This window comes from Puntigrus tetrazona, chromosome 7 (assembly GCF_018831695.1).
Source record: "Puntigrus tetrazona isolate hp1 chromosome 7, ASM1883169v1, whole genome shotgun sequence".
NCBI lineage: Eukaryota > Metazoa > Chordata > Actinopteri > Cypriniformes > Cyprinidae > Puntigrus > Puntigrus tetrazona.
The window spans coordinates 31,997,202-32,021,731 of record NC_056705.1 but is presented as its reverse complement, the minus strand read 5'-3'; the positions used below and the strand labels follow the sequence as shown (position 1 = coordinate 32,021,731).

Here is a 24,530-nt window from a genome sequence, read left to right as displayed (position 1 = left end):
AAGGTATTGCACATTGACATGTTGCATTATTGCGCCTATATTATTGGATCTTAGGTTACATTTAGTAACCAGATATGGTATTTCACCCTGACATGTTATTTTGTGCATTTGTTGAAAGTTCTGATCAACAAATAATTGTACATAATAAATACATAATGTTTTTTTTTTTTTAGTAACAACGTAAAAGTCTTTACATCATAATTTGAAATTGAATCCATTCTTACACAGTAATAATAATAATAAAAATGCTGAGGATTATGTATATAAAAATATATTAAAAAACAAAAGAAAAAGACAGACTTTTACAGCCTTAACCGTTTAGGTACCTGGATCCGTGGATGTCTTCATGGCCATTCAGTACCTTCTGGGTTTCACGACCCAATCTTCAGCTGCCCCTTTCTCTGCAACTTTAGTCATCCAGAACCCAGAATTGATCAAAGATTATTGGTCATCAACATCATCAGATCACCAGTAGAAAAAGAAAGCCTTGGAAAATATGTGGGACACTGAGAGCCAAAACCCTACAGACTTCAGCCTCACTATTGAAGCCAGATGTTTACTTAACTGGCCAATTTTGATAAATGGTGTAATGATAACCATTATGCATTGGGGTAATTTTATATCAGCACAGCACCACATTGTTTTTCTTTTGCAGCCAAACAAACGGTTTGTGCCCACGGCCAAGTGCTGGTTTCGACCTAATTGATAAGCAGACAGCAGTACCAAGGTTTTCATGTTCTTCCAACACGATATCCACAAAGGCCTAAGCTGTCTTATTCTCAGGCCTCAAGTGAACTACAGCATTTGAGATGTTGTGCTATGATACAAAGTGTATTTGGTACTTATAACTTGTGCAGAGGTGTAATACTGGGTGTAATCAGTCTAGCTTTTGTGTGAACATCCTACTCATAAAAACTTGAACACTAGTTAAATGAAAATCTATTTTCCTGCAGAAGATTAAGGTGTTTTCACATTTTTTATGACAGTCACTGTGCTAGTTTACATGATTTTACATGAAACATGCCAGACTGCACGTTTCTACCCAAACATTTTTCACTTGCCGCCTTCGATGGCTCGGGTTCCATCTTGATATCGCGGGACTAAACTGGTGACAGGAGCATAAACAAACAATGGTTAGCAAGCGTCGTGTTCTGTCCTTTTTCGTCGAAAGAGTCGACAAATCTGGATGAATCTGCATGAAGAGAACTGAGATAAAACAGTTTATAACTGACCTTTTTCACTCTGTAGTGATTATTCATCAAGGAAACATTGATTATTGTTGCCATTGTTCCACAAACTTTACACCTAGCAGGACCGATGACGTTGTCTCTCTTTTGTTTTAGCATGTTTGAAAGATTAAAAGCAACTCATGGTTGACGCCTTAAGAGTATTGAAACATGCTCGTCTGTGCTGATGTCGTGAAGCTTCGCAGACATAACATTGGTTGTTGTGCACTATGGCACACTACTCGAGCTGAAAAGAACGAATCTCGTGTCCTGACACCCATTGAGCACAGAAAATCTCCACAACAAAATCAAGCTACATTGTGATTATATTTCCCACTTAAAATATCCAATATATTTCACCTACAAACAATACTCTGGTCATTGATATATTACTTCTTCAAGAAAAAAACCCAAAATACTGAAGCACAGCGATGAAAAAGCAATGAGTCCAAACAACAGTTGCTTTGTAGCATAGCTCATTTTATTGTTTAAACAGTTTTGCATAGGAAATATATCCACTTCCAGTAATTGACTGCAGTAAAAACAGCTGCTAGCAGTATAGGCTGGATATAACAGTAACAATCACAAAAAAGTCAAGCGTTATTTACACTCATTTGTAATCTTGTGGCATTTTTAGCCCCTGCAACAACTGCAACCAGCTCAAAGGCAAGGCAGTGCCTACTGTTTATAGCTGTGAAAACGGAAAAGCTTGAAATCAACAGAAGAAAATAAAACAAGACCTTCACTATACAGCATCTTGAAGGACACCTGTTTTTCTTATACTGTGAGTAAAAGCACAAAAACTTGATAAAGTGATTCTATAATGTACATTCAGAACATACATTAATATTTGCATACAATGCTGTGTTTCCACAATCACTACTAATAACCGTTATGAATTTATAACATTTGTTGGTGTTAGTGTCGTTGTCATGTTATAAACCCACCTACCATAATACCACTGAATTTGCAACGGGCATAAAAGTGTCACAAGACCCCTCCCCCCCTTTAAAAAGCAAAAGAAAAAAAAACTAAAAACACCTCTGCTGTGGAGCTGGCAATCTTTTTTTTTTTTTCACCTGACATTTTTGTCATCTACTATAGTACTAAGTGTAGTCTAGAGAAACACACTGCCAAACTATTACTGGATCTCTCTTAAATAGAGACTGGGGTATCCCATTTGACAAAATTATCCAAAATTGAACAAAGCACAAAAAAACAAACAAACACAGAACACTAAAAATAATCAAAATAAAAGCAGAAACGTTTGGGGGGATTAAACCATGGGAAGAGGCATCCCATAGATTCCATGTTAACCGTTTTTTTTTTCTATTCCCTAAAGAAAATTACATGTTTTCATATTTACAATGGAAAGTCCACTGAGACTTTGAGCTGAAACAGGCACTGCTTGAAATATTTTACTTTATGTTTCTTTTTTTTGTTTTTTTATTGTTTTTTTTTTGGTAAACATCTCATAATATGCTGGTTTTTATGTTTTACTGTTGTGTCAATGATCACTCATGCTGTTGTAAATGCCCTAGAAATGGAAATATGAGAATAGATGTGGACAAAAAAGTCCTCCTGTCGTTTCCCTGCACTGATGCACAGAGAGTTCCACTAGTCCTCCTTGCATAAGTTTCTTCCGTGACCGTGGCTTTTACAGCTTTACCAGGCCATCACCTTACTGCTTTTAACAACTCAATTCTGCAACAAAGACTTTTCTAAAAGATCAGCCCTTTGAAAAAAGAAACTGCTGTATATCGCTACTACGGTGAGGGGAAATGCTCCAAGCTACTTTCACAACATTCAGTCCAACTAGATAGGAACGCTCAAGCTAATCAGAGCATCGTCACTAGCTAGACGTAATCCAAACAACAAACAATGTGCCAATGAAAGGGGTAGTGGGAACTGCAGAAAGTGCAAATGCTCATCTGTTTTCCTCCCGTGATGGCAACATGAAAAAGACATCTGTGGGTCCACACAAAGGCTTCTGGGAGTACCAAGCCTGCCCTGAAAACTATGCAGCATTCATTCTAACATGTCCATCGCTGCCCACGGCAGACATATGTAAACACTACAGAATGGAGGTGCCTACATGCCGGTGTCGGCACAGCAGAAAAATCTCTGAACATGGTACGGTGGGTCGGCCTCTGTCGACAAGGGAAATAATGCACAAGACAGCAGAACAATCTGTGATGTTGTGTAGCGACATTACCCTGGTATTTTGTGTTGGGAGACTCAAATCAGGTGCCTTTATACTAAAGTGACTAGGAGTTCCCCAACGGATCAAAACAACAACAACAACAAAAAAAAAAAAAGCAAGATAATAAAAAAATAAAAAAATAATGACCCTACAAATTTGAACATTATTCATCTTGTCCTGTTTTCAATATCACATAATCACATCACACACACTCTATGTCCACGCTAACAAAACAACACTTCAAACATTTATGAAATGTCTCAAGGATCCAAGTTACTCAACACGAAAAACAACAAAAGACCTTCATCGTTTTGTTTTAAACATTTACAATCCCATACAGGAATTCACTCCACTTTATAAGTACAGGAAAAACAAAAAATAAAGAATTACATATTTAACCTTTTTATGCACTGTATCAGACAGCTGTTAAGTCATAACACGAATCTAAAGTCAAAACAGTTTCGTATTTTTTGAACGCTTTTGTGTTTCACTAAAAAATATGGACATCACTTAAATTCACGAATACATGTCAAAGGTTGTTCTTTTTACAAAAGGGGAAAGAGAAATTTACAGTGTACACACTTTTGTCAGCAAGGCAGGCATTTCAACAGAACGAGCCTCACGTACTCTTCTCTCGTAGTGTCAGAATCCTCTTGAAACACGCACATCTACAAACACGTTGCACAAAGCCGCCAGATTTTCAACCCATACTGACTACTACTGAAAACTATTGCTATTGCCGAACTATTACAATGGCCAACAAGATGACCCCTACCTATGGCCTCCTTCATGGCTTCCAGCACGAGATTGACTCTAAGACCCTGACACTCCCACCAGTCCAGGAGGAAATGCACTTCAGTGGCACTGCCAACGGCCAGAAGGCTGCAAAGCACTTATTTTTCGCAAATGAACAACAACAAAGACGGAACAGTGCACATTGAACGGGGTGGCTTTTTTTTTTCTAGCTTAGTCACATACATGACGAAAAAAAAACAAAGCAAAAAAAAAAATCTCAGTGAAGGAGGAGAGATTCAGCTTGACTTGAGGTCTCAGAAAAAGACTGAACAGTGATTCATAAGAAGGTCATAAGAAGAGTTATTATAAAGAGGCCATCTATTAATTGATGCTGGTAATGCCCTGTTAAGCAAAACGCCTGAGTTTTTTTCTTCTTCTGTGTTTAACTAAAAGACACTGCGGGTGGATGATTGCCTTTATGCTGTAGGTGCAAAACCTTCTTATTTTTGTGATCCTCAAGACCGTAAGAGCATTAAGTTATTCTCTTTCACTGAATATTGAAAATAACTATATAAGTTGAGATAAATATAAAAAACAATTCTCCCCATGGGGGTATTTGTCTATGGCCTATGATCTCTGTAGCAAGGCTGTACATTTTATCGCTTCAAAGGGAAGAATAAAAAAAGAGTGAATTTTACTGATTGTGACAGATCTAACACGCACTTACTTGCGTGACAGTGATTGTAGCGCATTTTATAACAAGTCACTTGTTTGTAAAAATTTAAGGCATTTACTTGGGAATTGCATATAGCTACATTGTTAACCGAAATAGGTGATAGGGTAGGGAAGATATCTGATAAAATAAAATAAAAAAAGCCAGCATTTACCACGTTGCCTTAGTGTGCATACTTCGACGGTGATTGTCACTCTCAAGTCAAGCTGTCTCCCTTATGAAAGTCATCTTCTTCTGAAGGTTAAACTAGCACCCCGGGTGAGAAGTTTGAAGGAGCTTGTTAGTCACAGTAGACGAATCAGTGACTTTGCAGCCGTATTAGACCAAATGGTGCCTTCTTTGCAGACATGCTTTAAAGTGTAAAAAAAAAAAGCCCTCCCCTTACAGAGAATACAAAACAAACTTCTCTCACGCACCTCTCTGCCTTTAGGTACACTCAAGGGAAAAAAAAAGACCTTGTCGCACACTGCATAGAAAGCAGTTCCCACTTTGGTCAATTACCAAAAAAAAAAGAAAGGAAAATAACAACGACAACAACATCATCAACAGCAACATAGAGAGAAAATAAATGTTTAAACTATGTGTATTTTTATACTAGCTTCTAATAATCCACACAGCTAAAAGCACTACCTACATAGGCAAAACTTGGTATTGCATAATTCTTATAAATCTGGACCCGCCCTCCCCAATAATGACTGGAAGATGGAAAAACAAACAAACAACACATGATTCAAACAAAATCAAAAAATGACAACCACCAAAATACTGAAAAGAATTATAATAATGCTGGTTGATTATAAACTTTAGAACGGCAACTATACACAGCCTTGATACGCACTGTAAATGTGAGATAAAGTAGTAAATGAAGCTAAAAATCAACGTCACAATTTCATCCAGAGTACAAAATATTTCTTATCATAAAAATGTTACTTTTTCCCCTAAAACGGTAATAAATGCAGCAAAAACAAGTGTAGTGATGTTTTCTATAGTCGAAGGCAAGGCACGTAATGTGGACTATATATTTTCGTGCAAATTAAGATTATTGGAAAGATTAATTATATAAATATGTCTGATTGGAGAGGCAACGGCATTGCAAATGCCACAAGCAATCATCGATTTCTGGGACTGCGACAGTTGAAACTACCAAAGTGGGTTTGAAATAAGCACCTTGAGACCTCGCCTCATCCTGCAGGTTCATGTTGAAATGAGTACAGCTTTACACATACACATCACCAGCCTGCATTCCTCTTGTTTCTCATGATATCAAATGTAAACAGTAGCTTTACAAGCCAACATCTGACTAAACATGCATACTAAATCGGTGAGTAATATGTAAAAAAAAAAAAAAAAAAAAAGCCATTTTATACACGCAATGTGTCTGAGTCTTTTTTCATCGACTTTGTTTTCATTTTAATAAATAAAAAAAACAAAAAACTACCCGCATATGTCTGGGTACGGCTCAAAGTAAGTGCTGTCTTGTTCATGTTCAGTTATGCTCACGTAAACGTTCGCTGTCAATCCCACTTTTCTCTTCCACCCTCAGCTTTCCCTAGTATCCCGAATCAAAGGATGCAATTTGAATTTTTTTTATGATTTAGGTTCACTTTTTTACGTTTTTTTATTTTATTTGATTTATTTCTTCTTCTTTTTTTTTTTTTTTTTTGTTAAGTTAACATTTACTCCCCGTTCCTTTAGAGTCTTAGGGCAGACAGACTGTGATAGCTTCCCTTCAGTAAAATCATTTAAATTGCACTTGCCTCTTGTGAGATATTGTCTTATTTTTTCTCAAATCGTTTTCGAAGGAAATTAAAAAAGGGTAGTATTTCTTACCTACTAATTCAGGCTTTTTCTTTCCTTAAAGGATAAAAAAAAAAGTTTTCAGAGCTTTTAACTCTGGATAGTAAATTACAACCTTTACCTTAAAAGAAAATTAGTACAAAATTGACATGATTACATATTCAAATGATTTTGCACCATGTGTCAAATTAAACTTTGAGGGTAATATGAAAATAGAAACGTTCAGTTCATTGAAAATTGTTCCTATGGTTATGTAACGAATACGGTGAGCCTTTGATTGATGATAGTTTGTTCCAATTGCAGCCTGCTTTACAAACCATCCATTCAGCCAGCCCTTGTGTGATCGCCCCCTTCTAAATCGTTTTGTAAACCAAAACTAGTAATCGTGACATGAGAACAAGAGAAACACTAACAAGAGACTAGCATGTCATGCATATACAGTAAGGCATCTAAAGTTTGTATGGTAAAGATCACAGTATCTCAGTTCAGGGACTTTCTTACACAATGACTGACTGGTGTGGACTGGCTCATATCAGAAGAGAACACTTTGGCCCAACTCACTCTACTGCGCTAAGCCAATGTCCTTGAGAGGCTGGGACAAAGGTCCGTGTCGATTGTATAAGTGCTGCTTGCTGGTTTGTCCGAGGACCTGTCTCTCCTGGGTCCAGTTTTAGGCCCCCCTTTAATTGCTTGATTCTGCCTGGAGGAGGGGCTCACCAATGATGTTTATGCTGTAATTCTGGACATTTGTTGGCAGAATCGGAGTCCCGTTCGACACTTGGAATGGAATTAAGCTCGCCCAGGTACCAGGACTGCAGACACACAGGGGAAAGACAGAAAATGAGAGTTGTTTAAATCAACTATTCAATTAACAGCAATGAATCAAGTCAAATATACTGCACGAGAAAAATGGGTAAAACTTTGAAATAAGGTTCATTAGTTAACATGCACTAAGAATGAACAATTCTTCTGCAGCATTTATTAATCTTAATGTTATTTATCCTAATATTAATGTTAATTTCAGTGTTTACTAAGCTGAATTAAATTATCTGCTCATGTTAGTTAACACTAATGTTAACAAAAGATGCCTGATTATAAAGTGTTACCAATAAATGCATTACACTGATCACAGCAAATAACAAACAATAGTTGCAGTATTTATTAAAAGCATGTTTATTTAAAGTTTTCATTCAATTATTTCAATCTGAAACAGTTACTGAAGAGCCATGTCAGGTCTAGACGTTTTCCACCCTCTTTTGAAAAATACCCCTTTCCATTTAACACACGCACACACACACACACACACACACACACAAATAATAATCAAGTTTGGGATTAAAACAAAGCACCCATAATGCAATGCATGGGGGAAGCTTCCCCAAGAATAAGCACCCATCTCAGCCCCCTGCAGCTAACACCCACTTTCGGATCAATAGGGTTAAGTCGGCGGGACTGTCTACAGAACTTTCCTATCTGCATTCAGCATGTTAACGGCACAACAACACAAGACTGTTAATTGTGAGCTGTGGTGCGAAATCTCGGCTGCAAAGGCACTTGGGTGGACAAACAGCATGTTGTTCCCTGGGGGGAGGACAGGGGAACTGAATGGTGCGTACATGTGTCGAATAATTAGACAGGCCAGAAACCAGAGCCCCGGTGTGCCCCCCCTCTTCTCTTCCCCAGCCCTGGTCTGAAATACCTGTCTCACCCAATCGCCTAACACAATCTTTCTGCTCACAGATTACAGGCTGTACTCCTGCTCTATCAACAGTGCCCGGCGCACACAGCCACCTCTTTGTTTTTCCCCCTACCCGTTTCTTTTTTGCCCACGAAAAAGAAAAGGGACAGGTCCGGGGGAGGGGTGAAGGGCGGTTGGCTGATTGAAGGAGAAGTAAGGAGACTGTTGTTCGCAAAGACTTTTCCTTGGGTTCACTGCTTTGGATGCAGGTGCAAAGCTTTAGTGGGCTTTTTTTTGGAGTTTGTTGTTTGTTTTCTGAGGGGGAGACAAGGGCTAAAGCCAGTGGCTGGTGAAGGACAGGGACCCAGCGGATGTGGAACAGTGACTTTATTCTTCATGAGGTAGCCTGGGGTTATACGGCTGCCTGTCACCCTGAATGCAGTCTGAGATTTACACAAATCACTTGCAGCCAATGCCTGAAATCTTGTTTAAACAACAGAGCAGCACATTATGATTTCAGACTTTAAGGAGTAAAGATTCACAAAGAGTTGTATCGATGAACACTACATCAAATGTTGACTGAACTCACTTTAAAAAAAGCTTAAATATATTACTAGAAGAACTAACTGGGCTCTGTCTCTGTTCTTTCCTGCAACCCCTCTGCTGTCCTGGCTTGCTAGAAATCATCTAACAGGAAACAAGAGATTAAGTGTTTTAGAGATGTGGATGGGAAAGTCAGGCTCAAATCAGACTTAAATCACTGTTTGGAGGATTTATGACTTGACTTGCTAACTATTAGAGTACTTAAGGCTTGATTTTGACTTTGCTGCAATTACCTGTGACTTGAGCTGACTAGATGACTAGACTCTTGTCATTTCCTATGAAAAAAATCCAATGGCATTACAATTACGCACTGCATTTTTTTTCATGTCTTTGCAACACAAAAATAAATGGCAGCCTTTTAGAGTTTCTTTCTTTCTTGATTAGTTGTCTTGCTAGTCAACCCTGCTAAAAAAGACTAGCATATGTTAGAATCCTGAACACAACATAGTGAACTCTTAGACAGGGAAAGTGAGCACAAAGAAATAAAAGCATTCAGGAAAAGGATCACTAATGGGCCACAAAAAAACAGACTACCACCCATCAAGCTTGTAAACTGCCTCATGTACTACTGCCCTAAACTTTGCCTTTGCGGAGCAACAGTGTCTGATGGATTGCCATGGAGTGGGGTACAACCCCTTGTTTCCCAAGTTCAAGGTTCAGTCTGGTGTTACCTACTGTCTGGTATCCTTGGCTACCAGACAAGCGCAGATGTGATGGGCCCCTTTCACATGGGAGATGGGTGTTATGTGGGATAAAAGGGAGAACAAACAACTTTCCTCCCATATCAGATTCTTGTTTCTTCATGAGTCGCTTACTGGTCTCTCGTCTCAAAAGTCCACCCTCCTGCTGGAGCAAGCATAGGCCTGCTTCATTTTGGAATCAGATGCTAAATTAGATTATCTAATGCCATCTTAATGGATTGCTGACCCAATTCCTACAGGATGGCAACAAGCAAGTCTGGCTAGAATTCAATTTGTGTTGAGCGGTGGACTGGCATGCATCACACTGCGGCACTGCAGCTTTACTAGTACATGCAACCAACAAATCACATTTCCAATGTCAATGACCTGAAGTCAACTCTTCAACTGCATTAATCTTCATCTGAAGCAGACAGCACACATTCTGTCCCTATCAACTGTGTTGCAAGTTTGTTTTTTGCAGTTGACCGAAAATTTGAATAAATATTTTAAATATAACATATGTGCATTGTTTTCAATGCTCAATGAAAACGTAAAAGGGTGAGCCACTGCTGGGGAACATTTTTCCTTCATACTCCGTGTGGTCTATTAGGAGGCCAGAAAAGGGGCTGGAAAGAAAGCAGGGGCCTGTAACCCTGATGCCTACAGAAGGAAGTGAGAGTGTGTTCAGTGAGACTTTGCTTTTCCACAGAGTTACTGCAGTAAGGAAGTGCTGAGCAAGCCCTTTCCCACTGCAGAGACCTGGAGAGACTACAAAAGTGGACGAAAGAGGATATAGCTCAAGGACATATTGCTCACACTAAGCCCACCGTGCATTAAGATTTGATTGCATATAGCAACATTGACTATTCATTTTAAGGGAAAGCTAAGAATACATAACTTTCCCTTAAAATGCCATAAAAAAATGTGGCAATGATTTGAACTATAATAAATGAATAACTAAATATATACGAAGGCTAAGGAAGCCTTACAGTGGATTCAGAAAAGTATTCCGAAGTCCATTTTTCAACAGACTGAGCACGCAAAAAATTATCACAAATGTGTTTTTTGCTTTTAAGAAAGGAAAAAAATTAATAATAAAAAAAGTTTAGCCTAAGGCAGCAACATTAAATGTCTAAGCCCTGTATGATGCATTATCACATGAAAAAAGGGTTCAAAAAATAGAATTTTCTTAAATTGATCTCGATTTCAACTTAAAATTCTTTCACTGTTAGGCATTTATTTAAAAAAAAAAGAGAGAACAGTGTAAAGCTTTAATGCAGAAGGGCAGATGAGATTATTAACCAAAGGTAAACAGTCTTGACTGCCTTAGCTTTGAAAACCCAAGCTTAGCGGTGACCTTTGCAAACATGCAGCTCTCTCCTGTCAATGAGCCTTAGACAGATGCTGCTGCACTAATGCTGGAGTTCTGCTCTTTCCCAGCAGCAATCATCTTTCTAACTTTCAGAAAGGTAAGGATGTTAACCATTCATATATGTGAAATATGTGACTTTCCAAAATACTACTAAATAAAATAATTAATGATACACAATATTGTCTCTGAGAGGGGAGAGGCACATGAGGTGCCAGAAAGCAAGTCTTGCCTCTGAGACCCATTTGTACGAATGATGTCTGTCACTAACAATCAGTGAATGACAAAAGCATTGTAAAAGTAATTGTATTTCACAGATTTAGCTTTGTATAGTTTTTGCGCAATTTTTCTTAGCAGCATTTGGTAAATGAATCGATAGATTTAACTTCTTTAAGATGGCTCTAGTGTGCATCCTAACAATAACTGCTTTATGCCAGTATATCAAAGCCTTTGAGCAGTGGAATCTCTAAATGCATCCACATGTAGCACCTACAACCATCAAATCCACCAGTTTCAGCGATTAATTCTCTCGTGTTATTTAACTGTGAAGTTTCTATAATTTGGCCGCAGATTGCTCATCCAGATGTTCACAGTCTTGCAACCGCCTGAAAAAGGTTTGTGGAGTTCCCTTTATGACACTTTGAGAAACCAAAGTTTAATAAAGGGCAAATGTGATGGACCTAAAACATTTGGAAATATAGTTAGAAGTCAAAATGCAAATAAGCACATATTAAATTTTCTATCATGTTGTCATCTTGACAATTTTATGTCAGTTTTAGCCATTATATAAATAAATGATGCATTAAATGCCTTAAATATGAATACATGAACAAAATTAATCCCAAATACACTTCTGCTTTTGTCTGTATTCTTCTTTTTTTTGTGATGAGTGTAAAAGAACAGAAAAGGGGGGGGTCTTGACTGGATTGGAACTGGTGTTGAACAATTGCAGATATTGGTTGTACATAGTAATATTTAATGGAGAGGTGGGTTGAAAATAAAGGAAACGTTTACCTTTGCCAAGAAATCCCCAAAGCCTCCTCTGAGCCATATGACCTGATGTTTTGATTCACGGGCCAGTCACAAATCCTCAGCTGTCAATCAAACACCTCTCAGTCAGACAACTGGGCTAGCACAACGGCACATTTAGCATGCAACAAGACCTGGAGCAAGACCTAAGCTCATCTCAACACATATTCTTACATTTATCTGATAATAATCTTACATGAATAGATTAAGAAAACACTATCACTAATGGTCAGGGTTAATAATTCTTAAATCAAATCTTATGTTCTGGGCCTAATTAAAATTACAGTTAGATTCCATTCAAGAAAGTTGCCATCAAAATGTAAACAAACAAAAGGCAATAGTCACAAGTATCATGCAATACAATTAGTGGTCTAATCATTAACCATCCTGAAAGCAAAAGAAGAGGTTAGTATACAAAAATGGGGTCTGGGTTACATGGAAACTATTCATCTTTCCCAGAATGCACTGGAATGGAAGGAGGCACATGCATTCCAAGTGGTACATGCAGTTACAATCACTTAATTGCTGTTAGACACGGTCAAAGCAACCTGTTTTCACTGAAGCATACCTTGAAACATGCTATACGAGAGACTGATCTAGGTCAGTAGAGTCAGATTGTTTTTGTTCACAACTGAATAGAATTTAAAAAAAACTGTGTCGATTGGGGAGTTGGGAGGGGTGGGGGAATTAAATGGTCATATTTACACACAAGCATGCAACAGGCTGTATGCATGAAAGTGTGAAAAGCCATCCACAAAAAACAACATCAGAATAAATCCTGATACTTGGAATATTCCAGTTGTTAATGCCACCCTGTCACATACAAAAGTGCTATACAAGCCTTTATCATTTTCTATATATTCTTCAAAGATGCTTTATTGATCACCCAAAGAGTTTTGGATGGCTGAAATGCACACACACACACATTGATAAATGATGCTTCAAATGATACGTTGAATGACGCTCAAGTAATATTTCTTATTCCAATCAATTTTAATACTACCAAACTTCAATATATTAGATTATATCAGCATACCTGACCGGTGCTGTAAAATGAGTCACAACAAGCTAAATTAACTCAAAATTTAGCATTTTACATCTAAGCAAAAGCACTATAAGAAAAACAAATAATCTAATTTAAAAATCACTTTGAGTGTTCATTACAAGTAAGAGCTGTGATTTTTTTTATATTACTGTTAGATTAACAAGACAGATGGCCTATGCCCTACATGGTAAGTTCTACTATACTGCATAGTTATACGTCAGATGTTTTTCCAAATCAGTTCCCTGGTTAAGATACAACAGATTATGCTTGCGTGGAAAGCCTATTTAAATACTGTTTTTTTTGCGGTGTGTGTGTGTGTTTATCAGGATAGCGGGCTGGCAGAAGCACCTTTATGTGCGTGATTCCAATGTCAGTCAGTGGCAGCACAAGAAAAGAGCAGAGAAAAGGGTACTCCTCTCATGAAACGTACAAATAAAGCTCATTTTAAATAACTAATTACTATTTGTGGCATTGAGATTGCAAAACAAGTGCTTAATGAACTCATTTTGTGAAAACCTGAAAATCAACCAAATTTTGTTTCCCTTTTCTTGTCTGTATGTTAGCTCAAAATCAGTCAGTGTGCATTCCGAGTAGTTTTTACCAGCGTGGGTCATGTACATTATTTCATCAAGAGGTTCTCTGATGGAAAGAATTAGATTCTCTGAACTTAAACTGTTGAAAAACTTAAGTGCCATTAAAGCTTGATTTGTTCTGAAGAGTGACTAATAGAAAAATATGAGAGGTATTTTCACATTACTACGTGCAGATATCCACCTCCGTCAGTACTGCCAGCGCTACCTAACGAACTCTAGCAATAAGTGTGTGTGTGTGCATGACAGAGAAAGAGAGAGAGAGAACGAGAGCGTTTTCGAGTGACCTGAAGCCAGAAAACAATGGCACTGGGGCAAAGTCTGAGGTCAGCTATCAGACTGTTTTGGTAGTGCACATTCCTTCATCCTGTTTTGGTCGACCTCACACATTGAAAAAACACTCGCTCATACAATATGTGCTGAAAGGCTCCTAGATGTGTTGCATTGCGTGCATCCTCGGTGTACAATTTTACCGAGGGGTTTGAGAGTGGGAACTAAGAGGGGTGATTTCAGGTTTTCAGAATTGTTTAAACGGGCCAAAAAACATAACATAAACATAAACCACAGAGTATAAGAAACTAGAAACAAGATTTTACGTGTTCAAAAAAACCCAACAATATGCCTTTATTTTTAAACGAAGTACAAATGTGATGTTTCCTATTTCTGTTTTATTTTAGCAGAGTACATATATTAGCTGAACTTGATGTTCTCATGTATAATGGAACATCTAAAATGCCACAGTGACATAAAATGCCATAGTTTTGTTGGCATTAAATGCATAATAGGCTCTCTAGACTTGAGGTCGGTGGTGTTCTCATCACGGGTGCCATCTGTCACTGGCACCAGAGTATCACAAAGGTACACCACAGCACAGCTAGCACCTTCACAGCTGTTAGTGGTGGCTGCTTTAGCATGTTTGCATTTGATAAACCAAATAAGATTGTGATCAGTGGTCGAGGGTGAGATGGAAGGGAAACGCTGAAAGAAAAAGGGAAGAACCCCTGGGGAAAGCGGCTAATGAAATCTTCTCCTCATTGGTGTTTTCACAAACACAATACACAGGGGTATCAGTCTAGAGCAGGTGCTGCTGGGTTATGTGCATGAATGCTCATCTGTCATTCTCCCCTGTGTGTTTGGGTTTGGAGTAAGTTGTGAATGAACTTGATTTAACAACAGTGCTATCGTGATGTTCACGCTATAAGGACATCCGTCAATTAATAATCTATCTGATGCATTATAGAGGCAAATATGCACATCTACCTCTACGAACATCATACCACCAAATCATTACACAAAACCTATGCTATCTATTTATTTTTAAACTGTTACATATATACATTGTATACTGGCCTGTAATAACCAGTACTGGCCTGTAATTTAAATTCAGGTCTCAATTCTGCGTCCTACTTTCTAGATATCAGTGTCAACCTTGGAAAAGCCAACGTCTGTTGACCACTAAAGTGTTCTTTTTTAGGTCCAACAAACACATGGCCACAGCTCTCTGCAATACTGTTGCTACTTTGGATGAATTTTCTTTATGGCTTATCACAGGAAACTGTCCATTACTCGAATGGCCACCATCCAAAAGCTGCCACTTCACAGTCTGAGCACCATAATCATACAGCATCATACATCATGTGTGCTGCGACAACAGACAAGAGGCACATTATATAAAGTAGAAACATCTCAACATCTCACATAGGGGCTATAAGAATACAGATGGTTCTTGTAAATGAAATAAGCTCAAACAGTTGCTATGGGACCAATAGGAGGAGTGATTATTTATGTACGGACACACCCAATGATTTACTGACTCCAGTATATGGAGGCTAAAGACAAGGCATGAATGTTTATGTAATGGAGTCATTACAGTGATGGTGTGTTTGAGCATATACTGAGACCCTCTCTATGCTAGAAGAGAAATGCAGAAATAGAGAGAGAAAGAAAAAAAGAAAAAAGGACAGAAAGGAAAGTAAGAACAAAACATGAGGTAAAGGGAGAGAAAAAAAAATCTTGGTTTTGAATGAATAGTCAGAGAATGAGAGGAGGCATTAAGCAACAGAGAGAAAGAAAGAGAGCGTCCCGCTGAGCGTCTGGAGCTTTCTCAGTTTCCAGACGGCCTAGCTGAGCTGTAGGCAGCACCCTGCCCCACAGCATGCTGGGAAAGGAGCACTATGGGTCTGTAAGGTGACACCACGGTGACGGCTGTAATCCATACGCCCCACGTGTCACACCGCACGCTCTGACAAAAGCCCAGCAGGGGAACACAGGTGTCAATACATCTCATAATATCCTATGATAAATCACCCAGAATAAAAGCTGCTGTGTACGAGAGACATTATTTACCCAACGAAAACGCCTGCTCAATGGCCGCAGGTTAACTTGGGTCAGGACCGGCTATACAATTCTCACTTTCAAGGACAAACAAAAGCTCCGGCTCATATAAACATGATGGATGGTTGATATATCATCCTGTCTACATCTGATCCCTCTCCCATTTAAGTAGAGCTAAAACAAAAGACATTAAGCAAGCCGTATGAGACACTACAGCAGCTGCGGTGCCTGTGTGTGATACCTGCTTGAAGATATTCTAATCACTCATTCATCCAGCTTATTCACCGAAACGCTTTTATCAATATCAATTCCTCCTCCTGTCCATAGTTTTGCAATGCACTTCTGCATTTTCATAAAGTCATTTTTTTCTTAAATGAAAAAACAGCAACATTTTTTTATGTATTTATTTTTAAATAAGGCCTGCAGCATTGTCACTGTTGGTGAGCTGTGTATTTCTTGGCCCTGTCCAAGGATGCCAAACCAGAGAGCAATAAAAGCGAGGCTTGCCATTACTGTAACTCAGGAGCAGGGCAAGAGAAAACCACTAATTATGATGTCGCCGCGTGCAGATGAATTCAATTAGAGGAGGGTGGAAAATACTGGCCTCAGACCAGCCCTTTCATGCTGCAGAAGTCTTTTACGCACACACACACACACACACACACACACACACACACACACACACACACACACACACTATACCATTACTCTTTTTACAATACTACATGTTTTGCCAAAAAAGATCATTTCACTAAATGCCTTATAAGCCAGGCCCGACATAAACCGAATCACTCAAGTTAAGTACTGCATTTAGCCGTATATCATTATGTCCATCTGAAGACAATGCTAGCTATTGTTCCACAGTAGTTTTAACACTGCAAGACAAGATAAATTTTATGTTGGAATGGGTCTCAAGGGAGGTGATCGCAATAAAAATTCAAGTTCAACAAACGTCCCCTGCTGTGTATAAATTTATCAATTACTTTTAACTAAACAGCTGAAAATAGAATGAAACTGGACTGCTTGGAACTACGTTTTTCAGCAAAAAGTATTTTGACACTTTGAACACTTTCTGGTTGTCGAATGATGATGTAGCATGTCCCTAGCTTACTTGAGGCACCTGTTGGCACCGCTAGGACACCTGTGTGTACTTGTGACTTGTCAGGCAAGTGACCTCATGCATCCAATAAAATCAGAATGTATCGGTTAGTTAATCACAAAAAATGATAGTTCTGAGAAAATGTCCAGCATTATTTGCTGGTTTGATATTTTGTACTTTCAGAGTACTCATATGGAAACGTATTGTAAAAGGTTTAGTCTCTGCTTATTCTGAGAATTTAGACTCTGTATCTATGAATTTATGAAAGCCAACAGATTCCTTGTAAAAGTGACATTAACCCACACTTGCAAAAACCATAAACCTCTAAACGTGACTGTGGTTATAGAGCAAGTGGAAAGACATGCTCAATAACAGTGACTAACAGGGAAAATCTTGCCAGGAATGTCTGTGGCATTAAACACTTTCGATGCAGCATCTCAGAATATGCTATATGTGCCCAGCAGACACAGCTGATTAACAAATGCTGACACAAAACAAACAGGAGTTTTCTCCTAAGCCCTGTATCTTTACAGGGCTACGACGGTGCTTAAACTTCATGGCTAGATTATTTGATGGGCTACCTGTCTGACGGCTCTGACCCCTGTTGGGAATACAGAACAGTTGGATGGGGATTTGAGAGAGAACAGGGGAAGGGACAGGGTGGAAAAAAATAGAAAGGTAAAGGGGATGGGTCATGTCTCACCTGTTGCTGGTGCAGAAAGGCTGGGTCTCTGGAGCTCAGTCCCACGAAACGATTGGCAGTGGGAGTGCCTGGAGCTGAATAACCTAAATATAGCACACATTTTCAATCAGCATTAAATATACAGCTTGTGTTGAAACGTAATGATGAAAATGTAATGTGAAAAGAAATCATAGCATTTTATTGGCATAATTTACCTTCTGAGGATGTGGTGATTGGCTTGGTGTCAGCCATTGAGAGAGACACCGGTCTGACAGTGCTGTGGTGGGGTGAGGGCGTAAGCACCGGCGTGAAGTGACCGGGCACTTTCCCCAGTACCTGGCCACTGCTGTTCGGCTGTGGTGTTCACAAAAAAACGGTCCGTTAACACAGCAGGCCAAACACTGACGTGTTTTTAAATTAAGCTAATGATCATGTTAACTCATTCATTCAATCTTTTGACGCTCTCCCATCTTCCGGCAAAGGCGCTAGACAGCTGAGTGTGCATTTTTCATGACTCACACCAAGTTTATACAAAAAACAGAAATAGTGGGGGTTGAGGGAACACAGGACGGAGAGGCAGACACAGAGTGAGCGTCTACCTCCTTCCACTCCTGACTGCAGGAGACAGACTTGACTGAATTCACATAGCGGGGCCCTGAGTTCAAAACTCAAACAGGCCTTTATGAAAGAGAATGGTGTCCATGGGGTTCCCCAATGTGAATAGAATGTTTAATTAGGGTGTAATATAATCTGCGTTAAAGCAAGCATAAAAACATCCTGGCTCCCATCCACCCGATTATATGCCCCGTGTTATTTGCAGAGCGATCTCCCCCCACCAAGCTCCGGACCCCGGCAACGGCAAATATTTACGACCTTTATCGTTCCCTGCGGTTTCTCCCGAGTAACAGTTCCAGCGCGCTATGACTCGTCCAGTCTATGAGCCCTTTGTTTACTGTTTGAGCGTCGGGGATATAAAACTCAGTAGTATCGCAACCTTGCTTCAGTCACACAGTGAAAGAAGAAATCCCTCACACAATCAGTGCCGTGTTTCATAACCTGTCAAATCACAGCAGATATTTCTTACACTACTTTGTTTATAATTCCTAATAAATACATTGTTTAAAACTGAACTGTTTTTTGAGAACAATGTCTGTTCTCGAAAACTGTGATCTGTTAATGGTGACACCATAAGTGAATTAAATATTTTTACTTAATAACCCATATTAAAGTAGTTTTTTTGTTGCTGTTGTTGAAGTTCCACACTTTTTCATAGTTTAAAAAATATGCTTTTAGGCAAAAAGGACCTGTAAGTATAAACCATTCGCAATATCATCCAAAAGAAAGGAGTTAAAATTTTCTCTTAACAAAATGTTTGGAGAAGCTTGGCCTTTTTTAAGATTTTGTGGTACTAATTAAGATGAGTGGGACAGTCTGAGTTGCTTGGCAGAGATGCAGAAGGTTCTTTAAAATGCGGCCTCACCAAAAGCCCCATCAATCACCTGCTAAAGAGGAGGAGTTAGCCACCATGACCACAGCAGGGTCGAAAAAACTGAGCATGTCTGAATTTCTTCAATTAACAGGAATGAGGTAAAAGCTTGTGTTTTTATTCTTCATACTTCATTTAATACCACTATATAAACCAGTATGTATTTATTATGATGCAATAGCACAATAAATGTAATAACTATTTCCATTCATTTTTTATTATTATTTCATACTATAAGGAATCTCAACTCCAGTAAAACATTCAGCAACGGTAGTTTTCATAAGAAGGGAGACACATTGAACGCATATGTGTTTGTGCTAATGTGCAGTGGCTGCCCTGGTTGGAGTGTTTATTGACTTGCTTTTGCTTTTTTTTCCCCTCTTTCTTTTCGTTCCCCTTCGCTTCATTTACGGCACTGCTGGTAAACAGAGTCACCACAGCGATGGAGAGCCGTCGTTTGGCTCTACACTCGGCTCAGAGCTGATTTAGACAAGGCGCCGACAGAGAAAACCACTAATGATTTTGTGTTCGTTAGCTAAACTGGGTCAATTACTGTGCTGAAACAATGTGGCCTGTTAATCAAACTTGAGCCTAATGCAGTGGGAACAACCAAAGACACCAAGACAGACAAGCAGTCAGAGGTAGAGGCAGCAAAAGAAGAAAATGGTGCTAAAGTTAAGTTCTGCACAGGTTAAGTTTACAGCATGTGCTCTTACAATGAGGGTCTCATTAGTTTGAGGGGGTAGAGCGGTTTTGGCATGCAGTATGGTTAACACATGTGACAACATGATGATCATGATTGGAGAAGGTACGGCACACGTGATCCAAGTATGCTTTACATGCGAGTCTGCTCGTCTGAGGAAAAGGAGCATTTCAACCGAGACATTAAACTAAAACCCTATTTTAACAGCTGGCATCTATTATGTTTTGTGGACAATGCACACACAGTCACAAGATTTAAAGGCTCCGTTCCAGTACAGATAAACTGTACTAATCATGTATGATTGCGTTAGGGTTGGGGTTAATGCACATGTACATTGGTTTTTGTGCATGCACGTGAGGATTCAAAACTTACCTGGCTGCTCTGTGGGCTGGACGGGTCGTAAGGCTGCATGTAGTTCTTAAGGGAGTCGGGTGGGTTGAGGTGCGGAGGGTAGCGGATGGCGCCGTGAGAGATGTAGGGCGAGGGGGCCGGGGGAAGGATGGCAGGGGCCGAGAACTGCAGCGGAGGTGGACTCCTGGTGGAAATTACTGCACACGCATTGAGAACAGCTACTTTACTAACAGATTTAGAAACCATGTCAACTCTTATAAATAATATCAGAGGAAATTTGGCAGACAAAAATGTGGGAGTTTGACAAAGTGGGAGTGTTTTGGATTCCATGAAAAGAGGGGTTTTTAGACAGTGTAGTCTGCAGAAAGTGAGTTTGTTGTATGTTTTTATACAGCTGGTGATAAACTCCAATAATTTTAATAATTTGAAATTTAAAAAGGAAATTGTGTCATTATTTAATCAACCTTGATTTAGTTTAATCGGTCACTGTTGAATGTTGAAGAATGTTGGTAACCCAGCAGTTACGGTTATCTATAGACTTAGTATTTTTGGCTACCAGCATTTTTCAAATTATCTTTTTTTTTGCATTTAACAGATATTCATACAGGTTAGGAACTGAATTATGAATTTTGGGTGAACTATCCGTCCAAGATTCATCATTAAAATGAATTTACAAACTCACAGTGAATAGGAATTTCTGAGGAGTATTGAAAAGCAGAAAAAGCATTCAGAATGTTGAGCATTTTATTTGGATAAGGGAAAAATTGTGAAAATAATTTTTTGAAAAGTACCGCTATGGCCAACGGTGGTCAGTCCTGGGTGGTGGTGTTGGGGGAAGGTGCTGAGCCGAGGTGAAGAGTCTTGTGGAGATGTGGGGCTAAATAATGGCTTCTCTGGCTTCTTCATGGTGGGAGAAGACATGTCTGCTGAAAAAAAAAATCATTAACAGTGTTAGGAAATCATGTGTACAGGAGAACACGTTTTTAAAATTAAAAAAGTTAAAAAAGAATTATTGAACTGAGCATCCAAGTAAACAGACATACGACAGACAACAATATAAAGACTCGATTTCCATGTGTCACTACTGTGCTGTTTCTCTTTTGCTTTCCCTCTTCTGTAGTGTAATGCAGTGTATAATCTACTTTGAACGTGTAAGGAAAACATTAACTTCATATCTACATCCAACAAGAATCAAAAAAGCCTCCTCATCAGCAGACATAAAGGAGACATAGTGCTTGGCCTGTGTGTCTCCGGAGCTCCTCACTGACAATCATAGATGAGATGAGAAACAGAAAAAAGGGGAGGCACACGCGGTCAAATCAGAATAATGAAATAAGAAAACTGAAGGACTATTCACAGTGTCTTAGATTGTGTTTGGACATGCTCCGATGCTATATATTGAACTTCATAAATGCTCCATCTCTCTCACTCTCTCTCAGTCTCATTGTTGTGATAGCAGGAAAAAGGTAAATGATCTCACAAAAAAACACAAAGGCATTGGAATGTAGGGGGATTCCATGTGCCTGTGTCCTTTCATGCTCCAAAAATAACTTTTTACCACTACTGCCTGACAAGATAATTAAGAAAATTCAGCTTGCTGAAATTGTCAAAATAAACAAATAGAATTTTGCAGTATTTATTTATTTATATAAAAAAAAATATATATATATATATATATATATATATATATATATATATATATATATATATATATATATATATAAAATTTTATTTTTGTATGTATATTTAATAAAATTAAGAAATAAAAGAATCACAAAAGCCCTGCTTCAATCACATAAAACAAAAACAGTGTTGCCTAAGAATTGTCTAAAACTAAAATGCAGTTAAAGCATTTTAGCAAAGAGCCTGGATACACTGTTTGCTGTAAACAGTTGTGAAGCCGTTAGGTATATATTGACTTCTTTATTTTTGTCACACCTGCAACAACAGAGAAAGAAAAAGAAAAAGAATAAGCTGAGCACCCTCCCTCAGGAGAGTATTTATGCGCGTTTGAGAAGAGAAGGAGCGTAGGAAAGAAGAAGAGAAGGAAGCTGGGTGGCATATAGGTGACAGGAGGAAAATCTGTTTCTCTGAAAACCTTCACAAAAAGTGCATATGCAAGAAAGGGGCTGACGACATATGTCAGGAAAATGTATTTATCTGTTTTTGTTTAGTTTGTCAGGCCGCATCATCAATTACTAGGGCTGTTCCATACAGAGAAAAAGAGAGAGGCTAAATCGAGGTGGTGGTCCAATGGCATATTCTTTTCAGAAAGTCAGTTTAATAGGAAATCAAAAAGGTATATTACTGTTTCAGAGTGTTTGTATGTGTTTTTTCTGTCCACATGAAGACTGGATTTTGGCTGAGGCAGTTTCCTTCTGTCAAGGCCTCATATGGCTTTAATATTCATGCTTCGCTCCTTCTGATATGGGTTTTACAAAACAAACCACTTTCTCATGAGCACTACCCTATTCCTGTCTTCACTTCTCCCATCTCTCACAACAGCTCATCAGAAAAAACAATGGCATCAGAAAAAGAAAAAAATCTGTAAAAATAAAACAAACATTACTTTAATAAATGAATAAATATTTGTTCAGAAAACCCCAAAGTTAAAATCATTTTAAGTCACTGTTTTGGCAGATGAGTAAATCATTACAGCAATTGATTTTTTGATTTTCTCGTTGTTTTCAACACAGACTTGGTGGCTTTTGTATCACCTTATTTTATTTATAATTCAGATAAAACTACTAGGATCTATATATATTTTTGGGAGCCATTTGGTTTACACGGACACTGAAAGTGTCCTCATAAGTAATGTTTATGTTGTAGTACCCACGTCATAATACACATGTTCTCATAAACCATATATACCAAAAAAACACATGCACACGCACCATACAAACATCGTCTCAAGTGTTTCTCAAAGAATATATTCAAAGCTTCATATAGCAATCCACTGGCTAATTTCTAAACTTTCTATAATAAATGAGCGTGTGAGTAATGGGGGTAATGGTGCATTAGAATAGGAGTTTTGTCCAACCACCCCCACAACCCCGTCTGGATCTGGTGTCTAAGCTCAAAGGTCACAACCCCGCTCTGACCTTTGACACATCCATTTTAAAGATCAGGTCAAGTTCAATAGTTGCCACACGCCAGACAAATCCCCCTTATGAGGGGGGAAACATGGCCAATCAATTACACATGCAGACAGGAAACCAGGCTTGTCTGATCTACATCTAAAGGATTTGCTCTTACACATTAAAGTTTTTTTTTTTCCAAAAATGAAGAAATGGCATATCACTATATTGTTTACATTAGGTTTAAACTGAGCCTAAAAAAACATTCCTGTAAATGAAGCCATTAACCTACACAAAAAAGAAACCGTACCCAATTCTGACACACACATGCCCACACAAAACAAGACCGGACAGATCCACCAGGCAAAAACGTGACACTTCTCAATAAATGAAGGTTTCACTCAAAACAGGAAAAAGAACATAGGACAGTCCATTTATTCTAGTTATATTTAAGCAACATACTTGAAAGTAATGCAGAGGAAAGAAAAACCTTATCTTAAATCAAAAATTTCTGGCCACATTAGGTTGGATTTAATGTTAAAAATAATATAATCCAGTGTGCAGTCACATGCATTGTAAGTGACATTTCAAAGCAACTACATTTTCAATGGTCATAATTTTAGGATCAATGGTTCATAATGGTTAATTGTTTATTAATGTTTTTTTTGTTGTTTAATTGTTTAAAAGCATTCAGAAGAACAGCAGAGGTTATGAGGTGTTGTTCAGTTTTGAATAAAGAGTTCACAAAGCACTGCAAGAGTAAAGACCACTTTATCAACGTTACACTTTACCGAGATCTGAAGAGAGGGGAAAATCAGACAGAAAACATCTTCACACAGAGGGGAGAGAGAAGGGGAGGGTTAAGAGAGGCACAGCGCTGAATAGCTCTATAAATGGTCTCTCTCTCACCTTGGTCTCTCTCATGCCAGGGTCTGCTGGCCGGTGAACTAGGGGACGGGTAGAAGTCTGGCCCGGTGGGACTAGTCTCCATACTGTCCTCTTGGATCGTCTTAGGCCGTTTACTGCACAAATGTTTTTTTAAAGAAATTATTATTTCTATAAAATACTTTCATTTACAAAAACAGGTTCTGTTATGTTTAAGCTGATGTT

General features: G+C 38.6%; 1 protein-coding gene across 9 annotated transcripts in view; it reads right to left on the bottom strand.

Moving 5' to 3' along the window:
• Window positions 1–1,685: 1,685 nt before the first annotated feature.
• Window positions 1,686–24,530, bottom strand: part of LOC122348476 (nuclear factor 1 B-type-like) — a 78,046-nt gene continuing 55,201 nt past the window's right edge. For 5 of the 9 annotated variants that reach the window (XM_043243939.1, XM_043243936.1, XM_043243941.1 and 2 more), the window contains 7 exons: window positions 24,330–24,442; window positions 21,135–21,269; window positions 20,365–20,540; window positions 18,019–18,157; window positions 17,825–17,907; window positions 12,039–12,118; window positions 1,686–7,506 (listed from right to left, as the gene is read on the bottom strand). In XM_043243939.1, coding sequence (XP_043099874.1) covers window positions 7,377–7,506; window positions 12,039–12,118; window positions 17,825–17,907; window positions 18,019–18,157; window positions 20,365–20,540; window positions 21,135–21,269; window positions 24,330–24,442 — 856 coding nt within the window. In that variant the 3' untranslated portion in view covers window positions 1,686–7,376. The remainder of the gene's footprint in view (window positions 7,507–12,038; window positions 12,119–17,824; window positions 17,908–18,018; window positions 18,158–20,364; window positions 20,541–21,134; window positions 21,270–24,329; window positions 24,443–24,530) is intronic. The other 4 variants (XM_043243937.1, XM_043243942.1, XM_043243940.1 and 1 more) reach the window with 2 other exon arrangements.